The following is a 22,202-nucleotide window of genomic DNA, read 5'->3' on the forward strand; positions in this document are numbered from 1 at the left end:
CAAACAAACCAACAAACAAGCCAAAAGATCTGAAGTGAATGAAAATTAATAACTGGTAAAATCGTTATTTAGGTAAGAAAGAATATTTTTCAATGCACAGTTGAATGTAAAGGGAAAACTGAATGCCTCCAACTTTGCCTGTGACTACAAAATGTATTATTTGTATTTCCACAAATACAGTTAGTTTGTTTGCACATATTGGGTTTTAATAAATCGGAGAGCACATTAGTCAGCAAGCGCATAAATAATCACAGCAACAATCTTTGTTATTATGACATTAGTTATGATAATTCATTAGCTGCCTGTTTGTGTTGCACCTCAGCGCCTTTTTGCAGAGGTATTTGGTGTATTGGGGGAAGATGTAGAGAATATTCACACTCTGATGCTGAGCAGACTCTGCAGGAGAGTGATCTATGGCTGTTTAAAATCAGAACGTTATGTCCACTATGGATGCATTAGACATGTGGAAACAGGGAAAGAAAAAATGCTGCTGTTACAAGCAAGCTATGCACAACTTTATAACACTGGGTTCTGTAGAAACAGAAGTATTTTCAATAATTACTACTTTTTATTTATCTTGCTTCTAAATTAGACACCTTTTCCCTAATTTTTATTCTAATTTCATGTAGCCGTGCTTGATCAGTGCCTTTTCAGATATACCCATGTAGAGCCAAATAAGTCTCAGTTATTCAGCCTAAAATTCTGAGTTAAGATGATGCATACTTGTTGGTTCTTAAATACTAAGCTATTTATTATCTGTGTGGTGGCACACATGAAAATGAGAGTCTGGCCCACAGTCCTAAAATGTCTGTGAAATTCACCGTATTTTTCTTTGTTAGCATTTTTTCTCAGATAAACTGAGAAAATGCTTCTGAGACATCTAAATTTCATAATAATAAATTTATAAAATACACTGGTTTAACAGGTAACAGAAACAAAAGAAAACATTCACTTTTGGCATAAAATATTCAGTCTTGAAGGGATCTTGTTTTTTTCAGAAAAAGCTTTGATTATTTCAAGTTTTATGTTTTAAAATTCAACTAAGTGTTGCTTTCAGGTATATGTACAATTCCTTTACAATTTTATGTTCACCTTTCCTTCTCTTCCTCCTCTTCCTCCTCCTCCTCCTTTTGTGTGGAGAGCTCTGCTGGGACACAGATGCTGAGCCTTGGAAGGTGTTTTTCTGGTGATGGCATCTGGCTCCTTGGCAGACTCCACAGGCTGTAGCTGCCTTCGAGTTGCCCCTGGGTTTGTCACATGGTTAAGCTGCTGATGGGTTACTTAGGCTGTCTTGTGATTCTAGATGTTGTTTTCTGTTAGGCCACCTTTCATTGTGAGCATCTATATAGGAAGAATCTTAAAGAGAAAAGCAACCCTTTTGGGTGGTGGGGATTTATTTTCTTTTATATATATATGTATATATACATATAAGCCTATAATCCCATTTCTGACCGTGGTGCTGTAGTAGAGCACATAGCTGCAGTGTTAAACACATTTTTGTTACAAAAGACACATCAATACAAAAAATATTATATTTATATACAAAAATGGGAAGGAATGAGTACAATTAACATTACTTTAGAAGCAGTTCTTAGATTAAGATGTGTCTGAAATTTTCGGGTAGGATATTCATGCTTCTACACTGCTTTCTGAAAAGGTTGCCTTTCCTGAACTGCTGAGGGTTATACCAGTGACACTGGGCTCAGGTCAGCACTGAAAATTTATTTCCAAAATTATTATCTGTGACACCCAAAACATGGGTGTGAACACTAGTCTGTTCTTCCTCCAAACAAAAGAAAAACTTTTTCAAACTGAAACTCTCTTTCCTTTAATCTGTTTGATATTAATTTTTTTTTTCAAACACCACTGCACCAATAATTAAAAGCAAGCAGTCCCACTGAAGGTGTGATTTTTTTTTTTTTTTTTTTTTTTTTTTTTTTTTTTTTTTTTTTTTTTTTTTTTTTGTTGCAGTAGCTTCCTTTCAGAAATGTGTGCTGGAAAAAATAAAGATGTTGCTGGTTTTGGTGAACTTGTAAAAACCCTTTGTCATCAGATAGTTCTAAGTATTATTATTGGTTGTTATGTACTCGGAAGGAAAATGCTGGTATTATAGCTTTGCAACACTCCTTACTAAATATACTATGGAAAAAATAACTGCATTACCTCTTGTAGTGCAGGATTTCAACAGCACTTGCAGTCACTCCTTAGAGTTTTTCATCTTTAGAAACCAAATTACTCATTGTCTAAATAGCTGAACTTTCATCTCTATAAATAAGATATTTCAGCTTTGCACAATTCATTTAAAATGCTGACAAATAAGGATTCTCACTTGATTCTCAGTAGCTTTATTGTTCAGTTTCATTTACTGTAGCAAATGTATTTGTTGAAGATGTAACATAGGGCTTCCATTTTTAGTAATGGAAGACTTCAGAATTAATCAGGGTTCATAAAACTTAGCATTTTTCCCAAGAAAAAAAGTAAAAGGGTGAAAGTTTCTAGAACAGATCCTTTCTTTCTACTTCAAGCAAGCCACCTTCTACAGAAATTCTTTGTGATGCATCTTCCAAGTACACCCATTGCATTTTATTTTGCTGGGGCAGCCTTCACCACCCACACTTTATCTGCTGCACTGAGTATTGCAACCACTTTCTTATCTTCATGTTTCACACATAGCTTTCTCATCATTTCTTCAGAATTCTGCTGCAAAAATAACATCTGAATTATGTCCCCTCAGCTGTGACCAACTGCTCCCTCGCCACAGTCAGCTGAAATGTCTCTAGCCCTTGCCTTTCTGCTCCTGTGTATGTGAGTGCAACTGGTCCCTTCATTTCCTCCCTGAGCTTGTACCTCTAAAGAAGCTCCCTCTGTGCAGCAGCTGATCACTTACTCTTTAATGAAGTATCTCCTCAAAACCATTTTTCCCTAGGGCCTGTCCTTGACAATCCCCTGATAAAAGGGTTATGATGTGGATGTGGCACTCTGGGGACGTGGTTTAGGGGGTGAACATGGCAGGGCCAGGCTAATGGTTGGAATTGGTGATCTTAGAGGTTGTTTCAACTTCAGTGATTCTATGATTCTATGGCCCATTCCATTTTCCTTACTGTGTGCCACTTCTGTAACATTTAATTCTTAAAATTCTTAACTTATTTATCCTTTTAGACATGTAAGATGCAGCCTAAGAAATAAATATGAATATTCCTGCAGCAAAAAAAGGGAAAACATTGGATGAAAGCACAGAAAGCTTTGCTGTGTTCATAAGAACATTGCCATGTTCATTTGGCCGAGAATATGTCCAGGAATGTCACAGACCTATGAGCAAGAGAAAAATTATAGGGAAAGGGGCTTGAGCTAATGAAAAAACTTTGATTATTGAAAAATAGCTGAAAAAACTAGATGAAAAAATGTTGAAACTTTTGAGAGCAATGTGTGAACCTAAGGCCTTTGTCTTCTGGCCAGACATGAATGAATACTGGCAGTGAAGGCAATTATACTTCTGTGTTATGAAAATATCTCACAAAGGCATTTTGAAACTTAGATGGCATTAGAAAAGGTTTTAACATTTGGATCAGTCAAGATGATCTATTATTAATTAGTTTGTAGCTTTTTAGATAAATTGTAGAAGGTAAATGACACTTTTTGTGAGAAAAGTGAAATCCAAATAGTTCATCAGGTACTGTAGGAAATTTCTGAAGCAGAAAACACAATCACCATCACAACAAAATTATTATTTTTGTTTCTTTTTCAATTCCTCTTGACTTGTTATAGGTCTAAGCTCTAACAAAGGCTTAGTGTGAACTCTGCCATTTCCAGGTAAAAAAATCAGTATGGGCTTCTGCTGTTCTGTGCACATGCTGAGTACAGCACTCTGTTTGAATTTTTTTAAAGTAGATGAACATCATTCAGACTCATAGTGACCTCAACTATAAATTCCCCTTGGATTTTTAGTTGATTACAGCTGAAATAGGGTTTAGTAATAGGTGCTTCAGTCTGTGAGCCTGTAAGTTCATAGGTGCTTAAATGTGAGACTTGACTTGCCATTGCCCTGAGACTTGTGGCATTTCGAAATCCCACCCTTAGGTGTCAAATCTGACATCAGAAGAAGCCTGGTTCTGAAAACTGCAAATCTGCATCCTTGTTTATATACCTTAAATAATCTGGGCTTGAAAATTGTTAACTATTTCAGGAGCACTGAGGAACTCAAAATCAGCATCACTTTTATTTATGGGCTGGGAACTGGAATGTAAGAAACTAATGTTGTAACCTTTGAGAAAAAAAATAAAAACTAGGTTATACATTTTTAAGACTTCTTAAAACAGTCAAGAATACTTGGTGTTTTTGAGTATCTGATTTGTAATCAAGAGCCTCCTGAGTCAGTGGTTAGCATAAAATATGTTTCAGGGTTTAGGGTATTTTAATTTTTTTATTTCTGAAATAGTTTGCAGGTAAGAATTTCAGTTGGAAAAATTCCACTGAAGCTTTTGCTTTTGAGCTTTAAAAGCCAACAGTCAACATTCATTCAATGTTTGGGTTTTATTCCTCTCCTCAATCTTGCAAATAGAAGCTTCACAATCTGACCATCTCAATGTGAGGTCCTAAATTGCCATTTTGAGCCACAGCAGTGGTATTTGTAAAAATATCCCCTTTTTTCCCTGCAATGGTGGCATGCACACATTTTTCCACACTGGCTAGCTCTGCATACAAACTGGTATTTAAAACTTATACAGCTTTCCAGTCCACACAGCAATGTTGCTGGTACTGCTGTGAATTCTTGCAGTATTTGTACTTGCTTGTAGAACAGCTTTGTTTTAAGCAAAGCAGAAATCCAATTGCTGTTACTTATTTATACATTTGCTTTTATGTTTTAAAATAAATTTATAGAAATGCCAGGCTAAAGTCAGTACTAAGACCTTGGAAAAACCCAGTCATGTTTTATATATACATGCAGATATGTAAATGACAAAATTCCTTTTATTCTGTCTTCCCTTAGAAAGATTTCTCCTTGACAAGACTTGCACTACAGCCAATACAGCCCTCAACACCCTGGGAGGGGAATGGTGAAAAATTCTAATTTTATTCTACTTTTCCTGGTTTCATTTCCAAAATCAAACAGTTTCCTAGATAGTCAGTAGAACAGCCCACTTTTCTTGATGTTAATCCTGCACATGCTGTGGGTGTTTCTGTTGCTGGTCCTGGTGGCACTCAGGTGACCAGCAAGTCTTGCTCTGACTGCTATCAGGTGTCTCTATCTTTGCATTGATCTTGAAATATCTCTTCAAGAAAGTTTCAAGTGGAAATGGCAGGGATAGGGCCGTAGTATTTATCTTTGTATTTATCTTTTTCTTGCCGGTCAACTCTATTGTCAGTTAGAATAAATAAATTCTCCCAAGCCAAGTGTTTTTTTTTTTTTTTTTTTTTTTTTTTAATTTTTTTTTTGTTTGTTTGGTTTTTTTTCTGTCGTAACAGGTAAGAGATCTTCCTGTCTTTATCCTGACCCATGACCTTTTCCATCTTATTTTCTCCCCCATCCTGCTGAAGTGGGAGGCAGAGAGTGGCTGGCTGGGCAGCTGGCAGCCAGCCCAGGTCAACCCACCACACTGTTTTAGTTGCCACAATTGACAATCAAGTTTTGTCTTCTATGAAAAATGGAATAGTGTAGAAAGAATAATTTATACCCCACATTTTTGTGCCCTGATGGCTTATCTGAGAAGGAAGATTTGAACTTTAGTTAATAAATATGAGTTTATTTTTACACAGAATTCCTTTTACACTTTTGAAAGTTCAACACAGTACTGTAAGTACAAAAGTTTGAGCTTTCTTTTAGTAAGGTATAAAAACTCTTCTTCAGATAGTTGAAGAAGAAGTTAAATTGGTTAAACCAAAGTAAAAGTATTTATAGACAAACCACAGAATACTGAGAAAGCCTTTATAGTTGTTGGGTTTTGTCTCTAAATTGCATACAAGTTTATTGTGTTATATAGTGCGGTGCCTGGTTATCCCTGAACTGAGAATGTGTGGGATTTCAAAAGTTTGTGAAATGTGCTTTTTACTCTCATTTGAGCAGATCATCCTATTAAGCAAGCAAAGGATGACCTGAAGAATATTCTAAAAGGGATAAGATAGTATTATTAGGGGAAAATAACCCACCTACTGTCATATAAAAGGTTTCATTTTCATTCTCCAGGACCTCACCAATAGCTGGGATTTTTGTTCTGTTTTCAATCTTTTTCCTTCAAGCATAGGAAAAAACCTTGTACCTTAGCCAAAATATTTAAACACCACTAATTTCAAAACATTAATCTGTGTTCCTTTTGCAGTTCCTGTGTGGTACTGGAAAGGGGTGGAAACAAACAAACAAACAAACAATAGTTTTCATTTGTCACCCTGAGCTGTGACTCTGCCCCTCCCACCCGCGTTTGTCTCGCCACTGAGTCACTGAACTTACAGCATTGTGTAACTTTCATTTCTGTGGAGGCTTGTTATATTAGAAAAATTGTTCCAAAGAAAGCAACAATTATGACATAAGCACATCTGGCTCTTGCAAATTATTCTTTATTAAGCTTTCATTTAATTACATGTGCTGAAAGGTCTGCTTTTGATTACTGTAATTTTTTTTATTTGTCCATCTGAATGATAGTAATGTTGGAAATTACATACAAACCACCTGGCTTTTTTCTCACTAATAAGGCAAAGTTTATGTAGATCTGTGTGTAGAAGAGGGATTAGAATCTTCCCTGTTCATGGCAGAAGAATTATTCATGATGCTAATTCAAGGTGAGGGTTTAAGTTTGGTCACTGGAAAGAAATTGGACCCAGTTGGTTTTGTTCAGTAAACACTTTTTATTGGTTGGGATTGTTTATTTTAATATAAAATCTATGTTTCAGTTAAACTTTTTGAAAAGTTCCACTGGAGCTTTTTTTGGACTTGCATCACTATTTACAGGAACTTTTAAGGCCTAGACTCATTATTAGCATTTATAGAACATATATCATTGTGCAGAGAGATGGAGACATACCTTGTTGGCTATTTTAACTTTGCCTTTTGGTAGGAAAGCGTTCTTGTGGCAGCTCCCAGTAAAGTTTCTGGAATTAGTGGTTAATTACTTGCAAAGACCTGGATTATTATTGCTTCTGACAGGGGCTTATACCTCCTTTTTATAAATAGCCTTACAATTTTACCAGTTTTGTTTTTAATATTCAGGTGCAGTGTAACTTTTTTGCTCAACACCATGACCATCATTAGCAAGAAGGAAGAAAAAATAAAAAAAATCAGCAAAAGTCAAATAAAAAAAAAAAAAAATTGATGTTTGGGAGTTTTCCAGACTTTGTTTTTTCTCTTTTTGCAAATAGCAGAACGGAAAGCCAGAAACAAGAGCTGAAAAACATCCTTTAAGAGAAGAAACACCAGTGGGGAAAAAAAACACCCCATGCATTTACAGCTTCTTTCTTTAGGAATATTGCAGGAATATATGTATATCTTCTTGTCTTCCAGCAACTGTATGCAGCTCAGCTGGCAAGCATGCAAGTTTCTCCTGGAGCCAAAATGCCATCTACTCCACAACCACCAAATACGACAGGGGCACTTTCACCCACTGGGATGAAAAATGAGAAGAGAGGGACCAGCCCGGTAACTCAAGTTAAGGTATTTTTCAGTAAAGAAAAAAAGCTGGTGTTTGAGAAGGACAGTAAAAGCAAATGATCTCTGTGGTTGTTTTAGAGTTGGAAGTTGAACTACGGTACAGGTCTTCAATATTAAAATAAAAAGTTCCATTTTAGTGCTGTATTATCAGTAGAGAGAAGGGAAGAGAAAAAATTCGCTTGTTTCCAAAAATACCAGGCGTCCCTCTTCCTACCAGAGGCAGCACAACAGATTCATCAGTAAAATGAAAGTGATATTTTCAAGATTCCAGTTTGTAATCTTGTAACATGCATAAATGGCATCCATTTCACGAATTGTTTCACATTGAACTCTTGAGTATCTTAAAATGTGATGCTGGCTTATATTGTTAGGGGAAGAGAAAGACTGTAGATCTTCTAATTATTTTACAAATCTCTAGCTGTACTTAATTCTACAATTTTGGAAAAGCCTCCTATAAAAATAATATGTAAGTCAGGGCTCTGGGGAAAACATTGTGTTGCTGCAGATTGATTTGACTTTTGCTGATTTCACACAGCTGCTGACAACCGTGCTGCTCCTCGCTGGTTTTGCTCCATTGCTGAGTGCTTGTGCCTGCTTATTCTCACTAGCTTGGAACCAGGCAGCTACAACATGGCATTTGCCAGGAGCCTGGAATGAGTGCTGTGCTCCCCCTGAAACCCATGGAGCAGCCTTTGAGTGCGACTGCCTGGTGTTCTCCCAGGGTGGCTGGGGATTTCATGAGAATGAAAAACATGCTCAGGACCAATTTACTCCAAAGTGTAAAAAAAAAAAAAAAAAAAAAAAAAAAAAAAAAAAAAAAATCAACATTCTGGTGTTTTACCCATTTGAATGATAGAGGTATAAATGCTGAACAATGAAAATAAATATAAAAGTGGCATCTAGTGAGATGCGGAGTGGGGTGAGAGGGAGGATATGTTAGGTTATTTTTTGGCTGGCTGCTGACACCTAACAGGCAAACAGTCCTTAGCTTCAAACCAGCCTGAGAAGATTTTACTCGCTTGAGATGGTGGATTTTTTTTTTTTTCCTTCCCATTTTTTGACACGAGAGTAAAATATCATTTGTTTTTTCATTATCATCAATCATCGCGGTAAAGTGTGGGTGAGTAGATATTTCTGCCTGGGCTGATAAATTTCCATGACGCTTTTTTGCTAGGCTGAGAGTACTAATAAATAAAAAACTATTCCATTATGGCAAGATCTAACATTTATTTAGCAAAGCGTTCACTTTACTTAGCTGTAGATGTGTATTAGTCTAATATTTTACCTCTTGTAATCCAACGCCAGGTTTGGGAGCAGTCAGGGAAATTTACCGCGTATGCAGAGTTTGCTACGGTCAATACAGAAGCCACCTAAAGCAAAGCCCAACTGTTCCAGCAAAGTTGCCACAGTATAGTGATACCTAACACCAGTGATTTATGACATTGAGAATATACTACTGACTGCTTTAATGTGAAAAAGTAATTCTGGCAGTGAGTGAGCCAAATGGACCTACCCCAAACCAAACCTTTACTGTATGAGTAAAATTTTCCCTGGTTAAATTCAAGCACATATCTTCTTGAACCAAGGCCAATACTGTCCCAGGTTTGTGGCCAGCTGAGTCCTATTACAGAATTGACCACATGCAAATTCTTGGGGGTTTCCCTATATAATGTAACTTAAATGGACTTAAGTATATGTTAATAAAATTGAAGTCTTTTTATGATTATTTTTATTAAGCACACTACTGCATTCAGAATATTAAAGATGAACTACAAGGGCTTTGTGTGGACAAACACCAATAGCTAATGAAGAAATTATTAGTATGAAAGCAGTACCTATATTCAGTCTCTGCAGATTGTTACCTTTGTTAGCTGTGACAGTTTTGATGGTCATGCATTGCTTAACAAATCCTTTCTATTTTCTCTGGTTTTAAGCAGTTTGTATAAACTACATGCATTATTTATAGAATTAATGCAATTCTTTTATGAAAGTCAGATCTTTCAAAAAGTAATGGTAGGTTTTCCTTAAGTCAATGACCAGAATGTTTTCCAGTTTTTTGGTTGCCTTGCAGAAATTACAATGCTCTCCATATAATACAAAAAAACAAGTTCTGGCAGTGTTTAGAGTTCTTTCATTATCATATCAGTACTAGATGGAAAATTATTTAAAAATTGAACACTAGCATAGATTCATATGAGCACATATTCACAGCACCTAGCCTTGCAAGGTTCATGGTCTGAATGGGGCTCTAAACTCTTGGAAAAGTTTTTGGAAGCCACTTTGTGTCTGTGCAAGGAAAGTTTCTCCTGGAGAAACTTTCCATGGAGATCGCATGTAAGTGTGGCCACAAAGCACCAAAATCAACTCTGTCCCTTGTACCTTTGAGCTTCTGCTCTCACCTGGACCCTGAAAGGGTGTGGATGTTTGCACACACTCTGAGGCCAGAAGGAATTGAAATGGCATGCAGTTTTATAGGAAAAGTTTAAAGCTGGTGATGGGATGGCATTGTAAATACCTGTTCATTACATTTTCCTGTTTAATGCATTGTGTGTGACCAGATGTACTTTGCTTGACAGTAAGGAGAATGGAGAAGATGAGATAATGTGATGTATTATTGTATTTTGACATAATTCTAAGCTTCCAAGTGATCAGTGCAGTGTTTTAAAATATGAACAATCTCTTACATCCAGCATAATTCTTCTCTGGGCATATTTTAAATGAGAGATCTGTCTTACTGGGCTCTTTAATGACAGAAAATCACCGTTTTACAGTTTTGTAAGTGCTCTGTCTTGCTTAATGTATTAAGTAAATGAACAAGCTGAAAGAATGGAAAGAAGGTTGCACTTCAAATGTTTATACTTATAAAAGAAATTAATTGCTTGAATAAGTTTTCTTTAAAGAGTTGAGATATTTTTCGATGGGTCTATTCTACAGCACAGAAAAAAGACATATGTCAGAGAGAGTTTCTTCCACAGTTAAAATGAAATTTATCAAATCATATAAAGGAGCTGATACTAGATTTACACACCCTTAAAAAAGATTCCTTGCCTTAATGCAAATAAAACATACAGGTATAATAAATGTTAAATGCAGCAGAAATAGATACAGAATATGGGAATAATACAGAAGTATCGAACAAGGAGCAGAAATGCAGTTACGTGGAAAATAGTTTTGACATTTGAATAATAAAATATTGTAAAGTTAGCAAAATTAAATAGTAGAAAATAAAAAAAAAAAATTTAAATGCATGTGGTATGTAGTCACTATCCTAATAAGTAAAGGAATTTGAATTCAGTGAAATTCTTATCTCCTGTTATGAGGGACCAGCATAGATTATTTCACTGAACAAAACATGCACTCTGAATTAGATGCATGGAATGTATAAGCTAGCAGCAGCTCTAAATGTGAGCCAAAGAGCTGTCAGGGTTTCCAAATGATTCTTTCATAGTAGTACTTCTGATTCCTTAGTTTCTAATACATTTAAAAATAAGCTACATAACTTATTTTTATAGTGCCAGGAACTTTTCAAATAGAACCAGTGCAAAAGCGTTACCAAGCTGCTGGAAATTTTAAATAATTCTTTGTAAATGCCCTAGGTTAATTTAGATCTCTGAAAACACATTAGGAAATTAAGCTGTAATGTGAGCTAATTCAAATTTTAATTTGGCAAAAAGAATGATCCAGTCACATAGTTAATGTAAATAAGAAGCATAACACAGAGAAATTAATGAGGTTTCCTTTCGTTGAATCTTAAAGGAGGCAGATAATTAGCTTCTTTTGTTATTATTGCTGTGGAATGTGGCATTGTCTTCGAGGTGTAAAGTAACTACTGCTTGCAAAATGACGCCTTCATTTGTCTTTTCCTAATAGTTATTTACATTCAATTCTTGCAGGATGAAGCAGCTCAGCCACTGAATCTCTCAGCCCGACCCAAAACAGCTGAACCTGTCAAATCCCCAACATCTCCAACACAGAATCTCTTCCCAGCCAGCAAAAGCAGCCCGGTGACAGTGACGAGCAAGAGTGGCATCCCCAGCCCGCTCAGTGGGTCTCTGGGAAGAGGATCCTCTTTAGGTAACAAATCTGTCCTGGGAAAAGGAGAAAATAGGAACCTTTTCTGCACGAAATTCCTGCCTGAGCACACTTAGTTCTGGATTAAGTAGATACTTGGGTGCACATTTCTGTTTAAAATGGAAAAAAATAAATTATAATGAAGCTTTTCAAAGAATGATTGATTGCCAGAGTTTTATAAGAGTATCCAAAGAGATGTATCAGTGTGTGACAAATGCAGGAAAGAAATACATAATGTAGGAAATACATACAAATACACACAGATAACTAAATAAAGATATATATATATATAAAACTTATAAAACAGGTTTGTGTGAATATCTGTCCTAAAGGCACCTACTGGGTGTATACACACAAAGTTAACTTTTAAATTTTGAATTCTGGATCAAGAAAATAAAAAACTATCTTTGCACACACATGGAGCCTCATCGGATACTAGATAGATTTTTTTTTTTTTAAGAGATGGAAAGGAATCAGTCCAGCCAGTTTGTGTTATTATTTGATCATGTTTTTGTTATTGGATCATATTTTTGTCATTTGTTCACCCATCTGTCCGGATTTCATTGATTCCTATAGTGACAAGTAGGGAATTTTTGACCTGTGTTCAAGATTCTATAAGCTTAATAACTGATGAAACAAAATTGGTCTGAAAACTATGTATGAAGACTACTTTAACCAGTCAAGAAACAGAATTAAGAGCTGCAAAATGTAGCTGATCAGCCCTAAAGTTCAAACAGTAAATTTTAACAGTGACTAAATACTTACTACAGACCACTTATTCACAATCTGTAGCTCAAGTGTACTTGTAAAATATATAGAAACACTTGTGAATAATGAATAGATATGTTAAATACATATATTAAATATATAAAAATTATGGGGTTTTTTCCATTCCCAAACACTTGGGAACATCATGATCTCTAAAATATATTTTCTGTAACTATCTAGATACTTTACCTGTCAATTTATTTGCAGCTATCACTGCATTATCTTACATTAGAAAGTGAAATATCAATCTGAAGTCATAGACCATTCAAGAGAAAGTATCACAGAAGAAAAATAGTGCCTAAGGTATAAATATTTTTCACATAAAGTCATAAAAAATTTTGTCTCAATTCTTAAGAATAAAAAAAGATAAGAAGACATTACCAAAAATCAGCAAGCTCCATGCAGGAGCTTTTGCTACATGTGGATGATTACGAATCAAAATCTCTTTAAAAATCATGCAAATAGGGTTCCAAATTTCTTAGGGTCCAGAATGGAAATTAGTGGTTGAAATGGTTCAGAACATTGCAAATTTTCCTCAGCAAGAACAACGGTTGTCTGACAATACATTATTTTTATTTTGAGAGAGGTGTTTCATTCAGATAGAAAATGTCACCAGTCCTATCACTTGATGGAATGGGATGAAACCATCACAGTCTGCATCCCTTCTTACTTAGGCCACAGTATTAAATTAAGCACTTGGTTTCCAGGATAATATGTGAGATACCATTAATCATTTTTATTTTAAAATAATTTAGGGTCCTTTGAGGTTGAATTTGCTGTATTGTGCTCACCTGAACTTCAGTGAAATGAAAAAAATATAAAAATTATCTTTGAAGGTTAATTCCAAATCTTAGCCTCTTTGGGGTTTTTGGTTACTGTTTTGGATTTTGGTTTTGATGGATTTTTTTTTTTTTCCAAGTAGTGGACTGTAAATAAGTACACAAACGTAGCAAATTCAGAGCTTTTATAAAAGACATTTGCTGGCCAGGCAGATGCACAGGTCACACACAAACTGTGATTGCTCAAAATTCCCAAGCTAGAATATATATGCACCAATCTATCCATGTGCAGTATAGACAATACTTCCATGTAGGAGCAGGTGGATCACAGTTTTGTCACAAAAACAAAAACAGTCACAAAATAATTGCTGTATTTTTCTCTCAAATGTAAAACTGGGTCTGGGAGGCTCATCTTCATGAATGCATTTGGAGATGTAACAGGAGTGCTTGGCTGAGTTTGATGCTTGTTTAAAAGTTTCTTCCTCTTCAGAGTCATAGAAAGAAAACTGTTTTTTTTTTTTTCTCTACTGATTTAGAGATTTATACTCATGTTAAGGTGATAATGACCTTTGTCCCCAAAGAGTAAATGTTAGTGCTCTTTCTGGAATGGAAATGCAAATGTCTAGAGTGATGGATCTCTCTGTAAGGAAATTCTAAGAACTGATATGGAGTTTCATGGCCTAGTTAATGAGATTTTTTTCCTTTGTTCATTTCATTAATTATTTTTAACCCCTCAAAAGGTTTCCAGTTTAAGCTTCAGAATACTGTTGTCTTAAACACAAATTTAAATTTGAGTCCATGAGTATGGTCAGATAGCTCCACATCAGGCTATTCCAAGACCTAAGTGGATGTATTTCTAACAGAAAAAGAAGTGTAGGAGTTTATCAATCACTTCAGTAGGGTAAGTCAGCCTTCAAACAGACAAAAATTGCCACTCCTCCGCCATCTGCAGATGTTGGTTGGGTGCAGCTCTAAGAGCGTGAGAGTTCTTACCCTGGATTCCAGTTTGGATAATTAATTAAATAAAATGTGTTTTCTCTTTATAGATATCCTTTCCAGTCTTAATTCACCTGCCCTATTTGGGGACCAGGACACAGTAATGAAAGCCATTCAGGAGGCTCGAAAAATGAGAGAGCAAATCCAAAGGGAACAGCAGCAGCAACAGCAGCCTCATGGTGTTGATGGAAAATTACCCTCCATGAATAACATGGGTCTAAACAACTGCAGGAATGAGAAGGTAATGTCTCCCATTCCCCCACAGTCTGTCACTCACTCTTCTCTTCCCTGCAAAATAGCTTCTTATTTTTATATGAAATTTCTTTTCAGAGCTTTTAGCCCTCTCCGATTTAATGTTAAATACACCTTTGTCACTTCTCAGTGCTGTGCTACAAACCTCTCTAGATGTACATGGCAGCATTCACACCCACAGTCCTGTGCACACGTGAGGAAGCTGTAAGTTATTGCATTTGTGGGGTGTCCACAGGAAGGAAGGAAGGAATGATGAATCTAACTCCATGTTCTCAGAAGACTAATTTATTATTTTATGACACTATATTATATTAAAGAATACTAAAGTTAACTATATTGAAGAACACAGAAAGGATACTTACAGAAGGCTAAAAAGATAATAATGAAAACTCCTGACTCTCTCCAGAGCCCTGACACTGCTTGGCATGGATTGGCCATTGAGTCAAAATAATTCACAGCAGAAACCAATGAAACAATCACCTGTTGGATAAACAATCTCCAAACACATTCCAAAGGAGCAAAACATAGAAGAAGCAAATGAGATAAAATTGTTTTCCTTTTTCTGGGAGGCTTTTCAGCTTCCCAGGAGACAAATCCTGGACAAAGGGATTTTTCAGAAAATATGAATGCCACAGTAAGCATGCACATTGAACGTGGAAAAGGGCTTAGTTGGAGCTTCCATTGTTTGTGGTCACCAAATTTTGAATTGTGCTTTTGAGACTGGCTGGATTGATAAATATGGCTAAAAGGCCAGTTCTGTGCTAGCATGGTGGAGTATTACAATTACAATGCCAGTGCATGAATTGAGGGAGCTTGAATCTGTGGTTCAGGTGCAACAAAGTACTTAGGCTCAAAACAGCTGCATTTGGCTCTCAGTTGCAGTGGGAAATTAGAGATTAAACATTCTCTGTTGAATCTTCAGTGTTGAATCACTGAAATGAGGTGGCACATGAGAGTAAAAGGATAAATGAGAGAAAGCGTTGGGATAATGGGGCCAGCACTGGACTGAGCAGGGCATGATCCAGCTTACAAAATAGCAACCTATGTGTGAAAGGTCAGGAGCAGTTTCTGTCATACCTGCCTTAAGGACCAGTGAGAGGACAAAACAGACTCTTGGAAAATCCCCTGAACCTGTGTTGTCCCATTCTGTGGCCTTTCTTCAGGATCTGCTCCAGCAGCAGGTCTCTGCTAACTGGCTGAGGTAAAGGCAGACCTTTGGATGGAGAATGCTTCTCTGTTAGCTTCCCTAGAGGTGCCACTGGCTGCAGAAAATGCAGCACACAAGTTACTTTTCACCACTGACACAAAATCAGTCAGAGACCACAATACTTACTCCAGTCACCTAGAAAGGGAAAAGCACTATCCCAGTGCTCACTAAAGCTTTGGCAAATCAAACAGTTATGATGCAATTTAGTAATGAATGGAAAGAAAACTGACACATTAACTAGCCCATACAGCAACCAGTGTTTCAGACTACTTGTTAAAACACTCCAGAACAGCAGGTAGTTCCAATGCCTGAAAACATTCTGTGATTTTCTGTATCAGGGGGCAGGGTAGGTTCTTTGTTTCTTGGGTGAGGGAGGGAAGACTATATTGTAGCCCAAAGACTAACAGGAGTTTGGAGTCCAGGTTGAATACAAGACTCGGCAGAATATTAACTGTAACTTTGATAATATTCTGATCTTTTCTCAGCCCACAAGGGTGTTTCGTAGCAAGGCACAGAAAGACAAAGGAATGACACAAACAGACCCATTAAAGATTGATACACACCTTTTAATTACATTTTATATTTTTGCTTGATAGTTTCTTTACAGCGCTCATATTAAGTAGTGTCTGTTAAAAAAAATTGGTTAAAATGTTGCCACACAAGATAAACAATGTTTGTCCAAGTCATACTCAGTGTCTAATAAATATATACATCTGCTAGTATTAGTTTGAAAGTCATAATTGGAAACCTCATTTAATACAAGTTGATACTATTAAAAATATAGAATTTAATAACTGATCAAGCAGGCTGTATTCAAACACTCTAATTGTAAAGTCAGTGTTTGCCTTAAGTAATCAAGAGGCAGGATACTAAAGCCCAGGTTATAAAAATAAAAAAAATATCACGTACATGATCAGTATTAAGAATTTATAAAATTATGCTTATTTTGAAATTTATTTTATGAGTTTCAGTGGCTTGACATTTAAAAGTTATCTAATATACTATAAGGGCTATTAAAAGAATTCTTAACATTTGATTTCACTTTGAAAAATAAGTATAAAAATGGCATCCACTTACTTATTGAGTCTCTTCCTTGCATATTTTCAGTATCATGTATATGTCTTGTATTCGATATAACAAGTTCCTATTTAATCTTTCACCCTTTAAAGCAGAATCAGTAAATATTTCAGTGAATAATCTGAAATTTCTATTTTGTGCCAGTTACTAGCAATACACAGATTGATGCACAGGTTCTGGATTAAGGTTATACACCAGGCAGAGCAAAAAAAAAAATTCTTTTCCTTGCAAATATAGCAGAATGAATCAGAATTCTTTAACAGATACAAACAACACCATTCTCAAATGCCATCTTTTGAGAGGAGACATTTCATGGTGGCACTTGCAACTTTCAAAACCTAAGAATAAAACAGCAGCAGGGAAATCTGTTGTTAAGTCTCTTAGTGACCCTATGTAATCCTGCTGGGTTTATTTATTGCAGCAGGTACTACAGGGCCATTAAGGAAGGAAAAGCTTGTAGTTTTTGCTCTGGTTTTACCTCTGGTGTGCTGGTCTCTTATCCTCGCCCCACAGATGTGAGAAAAGGCAGGGGTTGCAAAAAAAAAAAGGGATATAAATCAGTCATTTTCAATGATGGTATAACCCCACTCTTATCCTAAAGAAAATAAAAGTATTAGTTTGGTCATGAATACTAAGCAAAATGTATTTATATTTTACAGCAAGTATAAAATACATTAAAACCAGAAGCATCCTTTGCACAAACAGAATTCTAGAACACTGTTCTTTCCCCCTTCACCCTCTGCCTTTCAAATTTACATTATGATATACTTCTTTTACTCTAAAATGATGGGCAGGATGATCAAAATGGAGGTGGGGGGAGCAGGAATGCTAGATCACTTCAATTAGAGAAACATAATTTTGAAATAATTGTATGCCAAGAAAACTGCCTATAGTTTCTGTCATAATCCCAGTGAAGCTTTGATAACAGTTGCAATTTTGGATTGGTTTCTTTTGAAGAATCAGAACCCTGTGTTTTCAGGACCAAATTTTCAGAAATTGGCTTCAGGTAATTAGACTTGTAGAAATGAGTAGCTGGAAGCTGGCACCAGAAAAAGATGACAAATTAATTGCCTGCAGCTGGTTTAAAAAAGCTATTGAGTTCTGGTCAGTTGCTGGTCTTCAAGTTCAGATAGTTGGTAATAGTTTGTTGTGCAAATGATTTGATTCACAAAATTATGTACATAACTTCAAAGCCTGGGCTTAGGCCTTTTTAAAAATGTGTCATTCAAATCTTAGAAAGCTTTGTATTTGGTTACAGACACAGAATTGAAAATTGCTTGTCTTCATATTCTGCTGTTCAAAAAAAAAAAATCTACAAAGCTTTCGAAGTGCTCACAGAGATTCACTCATCAGAAAGACCAAAACAAAAACATCCAGCATTCTGGGGCAGACCAACATTATCATTTGCCAGAGCATTAAGGTTGGTTTATGCTTCTGAGATGATAGCATCCTGTGGAGTTATTTGAGCTTGTGTGCTGTGGTGGGTCAGGATAGGCAGGTGAGCATCATGCAGCGGCTCGCTCGCTCCAATCAGTGGGATGGGGAGGAGATCAGAAGGGTGAAATTAGAAAATTTGTGGGTTGATTAGTATAGTTTAATAAGTATAGCAAAAGCTGTGCATGTAAGCAAAGTAAAACAGGGAATTATTTGACTACTGCCCATTGCCAGGCAGATAGATAGCCATTCCTAAGAAAGCAGAGCTTCAGCACAAGTAAGTTACACAGAAAGACAAATGCCAAGACTCCAAACATATCCCTTTCCTCATTCTTCCTCCAGATTTTATTGCTGAGTCTGATGTCATGTGGTGTGGAATATCCCTTTGGTCAGTTTGGGTCAGCTGGCCTGTCCCCCTCTCAGTGCTTGGCACACCCCCAGCCTCCTGTCTGGCACTGCAGCATTAAAACCAAAAAAGGTCTTGCTGTAGAAGCCCAGCTTGACAATAGGTGAACATCCCTGTGTTATCCAGCTCTGTTTTGGTCACAAATCCAAAACTCAGCAGCATATGAACTAGCTTAACTCTGAGCCTAAACCAGTACGATGCACATGGGGCAAAAAAAATCACTGTAACTGAGTTGAATTTTTCTGCTCCATGTCAGGTGGAGCAAAAAACTCCAGAGTGGTCTGACTGAGGAAGGGGAAGAGTAATGGTGTCAGTCATTTCACAGAGTAAACAGAAACACTGGGGAAGGGGAGAGAGTTAAGAAAGTGAAGAAAATAATATACAGACGTTTTACCATGTGATAGAAGCAAAAGTAAAATCATTCCAAAAATTCATCCTTGTTTGCAGGATGTGACTTTTTTCCAGTCAAGCCATGTTCACCTTCAACAAAAAAGAGTACTTAAACAAAATCTGCATTGCTTCAGCTACTTGTATTTTAGTATTTCAAACTACCGTCATTGCCTAGAAGATTTGCTTTGATTTAAGGCTCTAAATGAATCTGAAAATGTTATATAATTTATAAGATAACTGACATTATTTTAAAAAGAATCAGATCCTATCTTTTTTGTACATAAAGCAGGAAAACTCTGACAAAGATGCTTCATAAAATCTTTGTATAAAAATATAGGTAGAACTGTGATTGGAGAAAAATATATGAAGTCAAGATAGAATAAATACAAAATCAATTACCACAACATATTTGTATCCCCACATCCCCATTTACTTCCCATGAAGCATATTCATTGAGATCTCAGAGTAAGCAGAATTTAATATAACATTTTCATGTTTATATTCCATTCTTCATCTTTTGTAGATTTTCAGACAACTGTGTATTTGCAGTAGGAAAGCAGAATTAGACCCCAAAATAAATGACATGAGTCATTGCCTACTTCCTGGGAATCATGGTACTTTAGCACCTCTTCTAATGAGCCTTTTATTCCTTTCTTATCTCTAAATCAAAGTTTTGCAAGTTGAATCCACGTAATTTATCCTAATATAGACCAACAGTTTGTATGCAAAATGTGCACATTCTTAAAAACGTGTATTATTCACCCCTGGAGATATTACAGTCTATTGATCAAATCCATATTTAGGCACTTGGATTTGACTTGATAAGCCATAACGACCCCTTTGGAGGCGCTACGCTCTGCTGTATTTAGGGACTGTTAAGTATGTGGATTATTGAGACAATAGAGTGTAACAACTCCTCTGGAGCTGTTACACTTCATCATGTATATGAAGCTCCTGCACACATGCACAAACTTGTACAAAAACACTTCAGGAAGTCTTTGTAGGAAAAGTCACTAGTCATGCATAATCTCCTTTTGGCTGCCCACAGCCATGCAATGGCTCCAGCATTGTACTGGTTTTTTTTCCTAAAATCAAGCAATGCTGCATTATGCTGCCATCAGTTTTTTGCCAGCTTTTTTCTCTCCATGCATTCAGCATCAGAGACAGAACAACTGCAGTGGCAGGAGTCACACTGTCTGTTCTGTATATGCTGGAGATTTCTCAGACAGTCACAGAGGATCACCTTGTTACAAGCATCCTTGCTATGAGTCAGTTCTCAACTCTGTTAAAAAACCCCAAACACATAGTTAAGCAAATACTTTCCCAGTTCATTCTGCATGCAATTCTCTTTTTCCTTTTACTGAAAGGAGTCCTGACCACTCTTAAATTTAGAACATTAATTAATTGGTCATTAGGGCCTTGTGGATTTCTTATAAATTTTATGAATATGTGGTTTAGATTTGCAGGTACTGATCTCTTCTTATTTCCTTTTTACCTTTTAAGAAAAACTTGTATTTTGTTTTTTCCCCCTTTAGTTTCTTCTAACAGACTATTGATACTTACTAAACAAGAGGTCAATACTTATATTTCAGTCTGCAGTGAGACATAAACAGTGAGCATTTTCAATTGGGTCTTTATTGCTGTTGTTTAAACCTTTGTTCTACTTGTAATTAAAGGGTGAATGCCTAAAAATTGGAAAAAAAAAAGATGGCAGTAAAAATAGCAGATGACTAGTTTTACAAAGTTATTTTTTCTATGGTATTGTCTCCACACTCATTGTAGCAAGCTCTGGTCTCACTGTAACTTAAGAAAGGTTCTGCCCTCCCACAGCTTACAATTAGATATGATGTAAGTTAAGTATTTAGATTCTATAATTAAAAATCTAGAACTGTATAGAAAGGGAAAAAAGAAAGACATTGATTTACTTGAGGAACTGTTAGTGTGGTCTCACTTTCTTGCAAGAATATAGGCAATTTATTCAACTCAGTGGGAGTGTATTCCATCTGTCTAATGAAGACTCTGATTCCTACAAAGAGACACTGCAAAGTGTTTTTTCCTGACTACGTCATCCTGCTCAGCCAACAAACCTTTCCCTGGGGACTTTCTGGGATGTGGAAGGACACGTTGCATAGAGACAACCTCTTTGCAGATCCATCATTTTAGAACAGACAAGTGGCAGGTCTAAGTTAAACGCCCTGGAATAGGGAAAAGTTTCAAATACAAATCCCAGCAGTCCTCATACTTCTCACAAAACAAATGTCCTTTATACTTGACTGTGAATCTGCTCAGTTTAGTAATCTACTTGTGCCTGTGCATAATATATGTGAGCTATAACTTTATTATTTTTTTTTTACTTTGGGTGTTCAAAGTTAATTTCCTAAAGCCATATTTGAACACCAGTATTTTAATCTGAAGAATCTGTATAAAGAAAAAAAAAAGAGAAAATGCCAGTTTGTCCCAGAATTTTTTGAAATTGACATAATTTTGCAATTTCCTTTTTAGGCTTAGGGCTTATCCTAGCTACATAAAGATGTGTCTTCATTCTATACCCATTGTAATATTTCCTTAATAATTTTGAAAGGAAAATAGTGACTCAAGTAAAAATTTTTTGAAGTGGCTGCAATGCAGGAGCCTAAGTCCCACTGAACTAGCTCTGAAAATTTTACCCCAAGGCAGACAAGCAGATTTGTGGCTGCGTACACAGTAACAGTCTATTTTCAGTGGAATTCAGCAGTCTTGTATCCCTTTCCAGCTCTTTTTATGATAATTTGGACAATTCAGAATTTCAGCTGATGTAATACTGCCCCCTTTTATTAGAACTGGAAAACATGCTGGACCTCAAACATTTAGTTTTTTAGCTGGAGAAATTCTGTTTATTTATGCTGTTGCTTCCAATATTTCAATTTTCATGCCAAGATAAGATAAAGGCTGACATCCATATGTATTTGTAACAAAGAATGGGGGGAAAATAGTAAAGATTCCAAGCAACATATTTTTTCAGGGTGTATTGTGTGTGGTATGACTGGCCTTCTTAGGCAGCATATCCCTTCAGGGAATTCCCTGCTATTTTTTTAAGAAGTTCAAGGTGTAGGTGATTTCTGCTTTTGTATGAATGTCACACGTGTTTGCATTGGTTTTCTAATGTATTTAGGGGCACACTGAGCATTGTCATTTTTGTTTTTCTTT

The 22,202-nt window shown here is 36.2% G+C and overlaps 1 protein-coding gene across 19 annotated transcripts in view; it reads left to right on the forward strand.

Annotated features, from left to right (window-relative positions):
* SOX6 (SRY-box transcription factor 6) overlaps nucleotides 1-22,202 on the forward strand; it is a 403,867-nt gene that overhangs the window by 329,066 nt on the left and 52,599 nt on the right. For all 19 annotated transcript variants that reach the window (XM_064425383.1, XM_064425386.1, XM_064425381.1 and 16 more), the window contains 3 exons: nucleotides 7,490-7,639; nucleotides 11,530-11,710; nucleotides 14,301-14,491. In XM_064425383.1, the coding sequence (XP_064281453.1) occupies nucleotides 7,490-7,639; nucleotides 11,530-11,710; nucleotides 14,301-14,491 (522 nt within the window). The remainder of the gene's footprint in view (nucleotides 1-7,489; nucleotides 7,640-11,529; nucleotides 11,711-14,300; nucleotides 14,492-22,202) is intronic.

Source organism: Passer domesticus, chromosome 6, assembly GCF_036417665.1.
Source record: "Passer domesticus isolate bPasDom1 chromosome 6, bPasDom1.hap1, whole genome shotgun sequence".
NCBI classification, from domain to species: Eukaryota; Metazoa; Chordata; class Aves; order Passeriformes; family Passeridae; genus Passer; species Passer domesticus.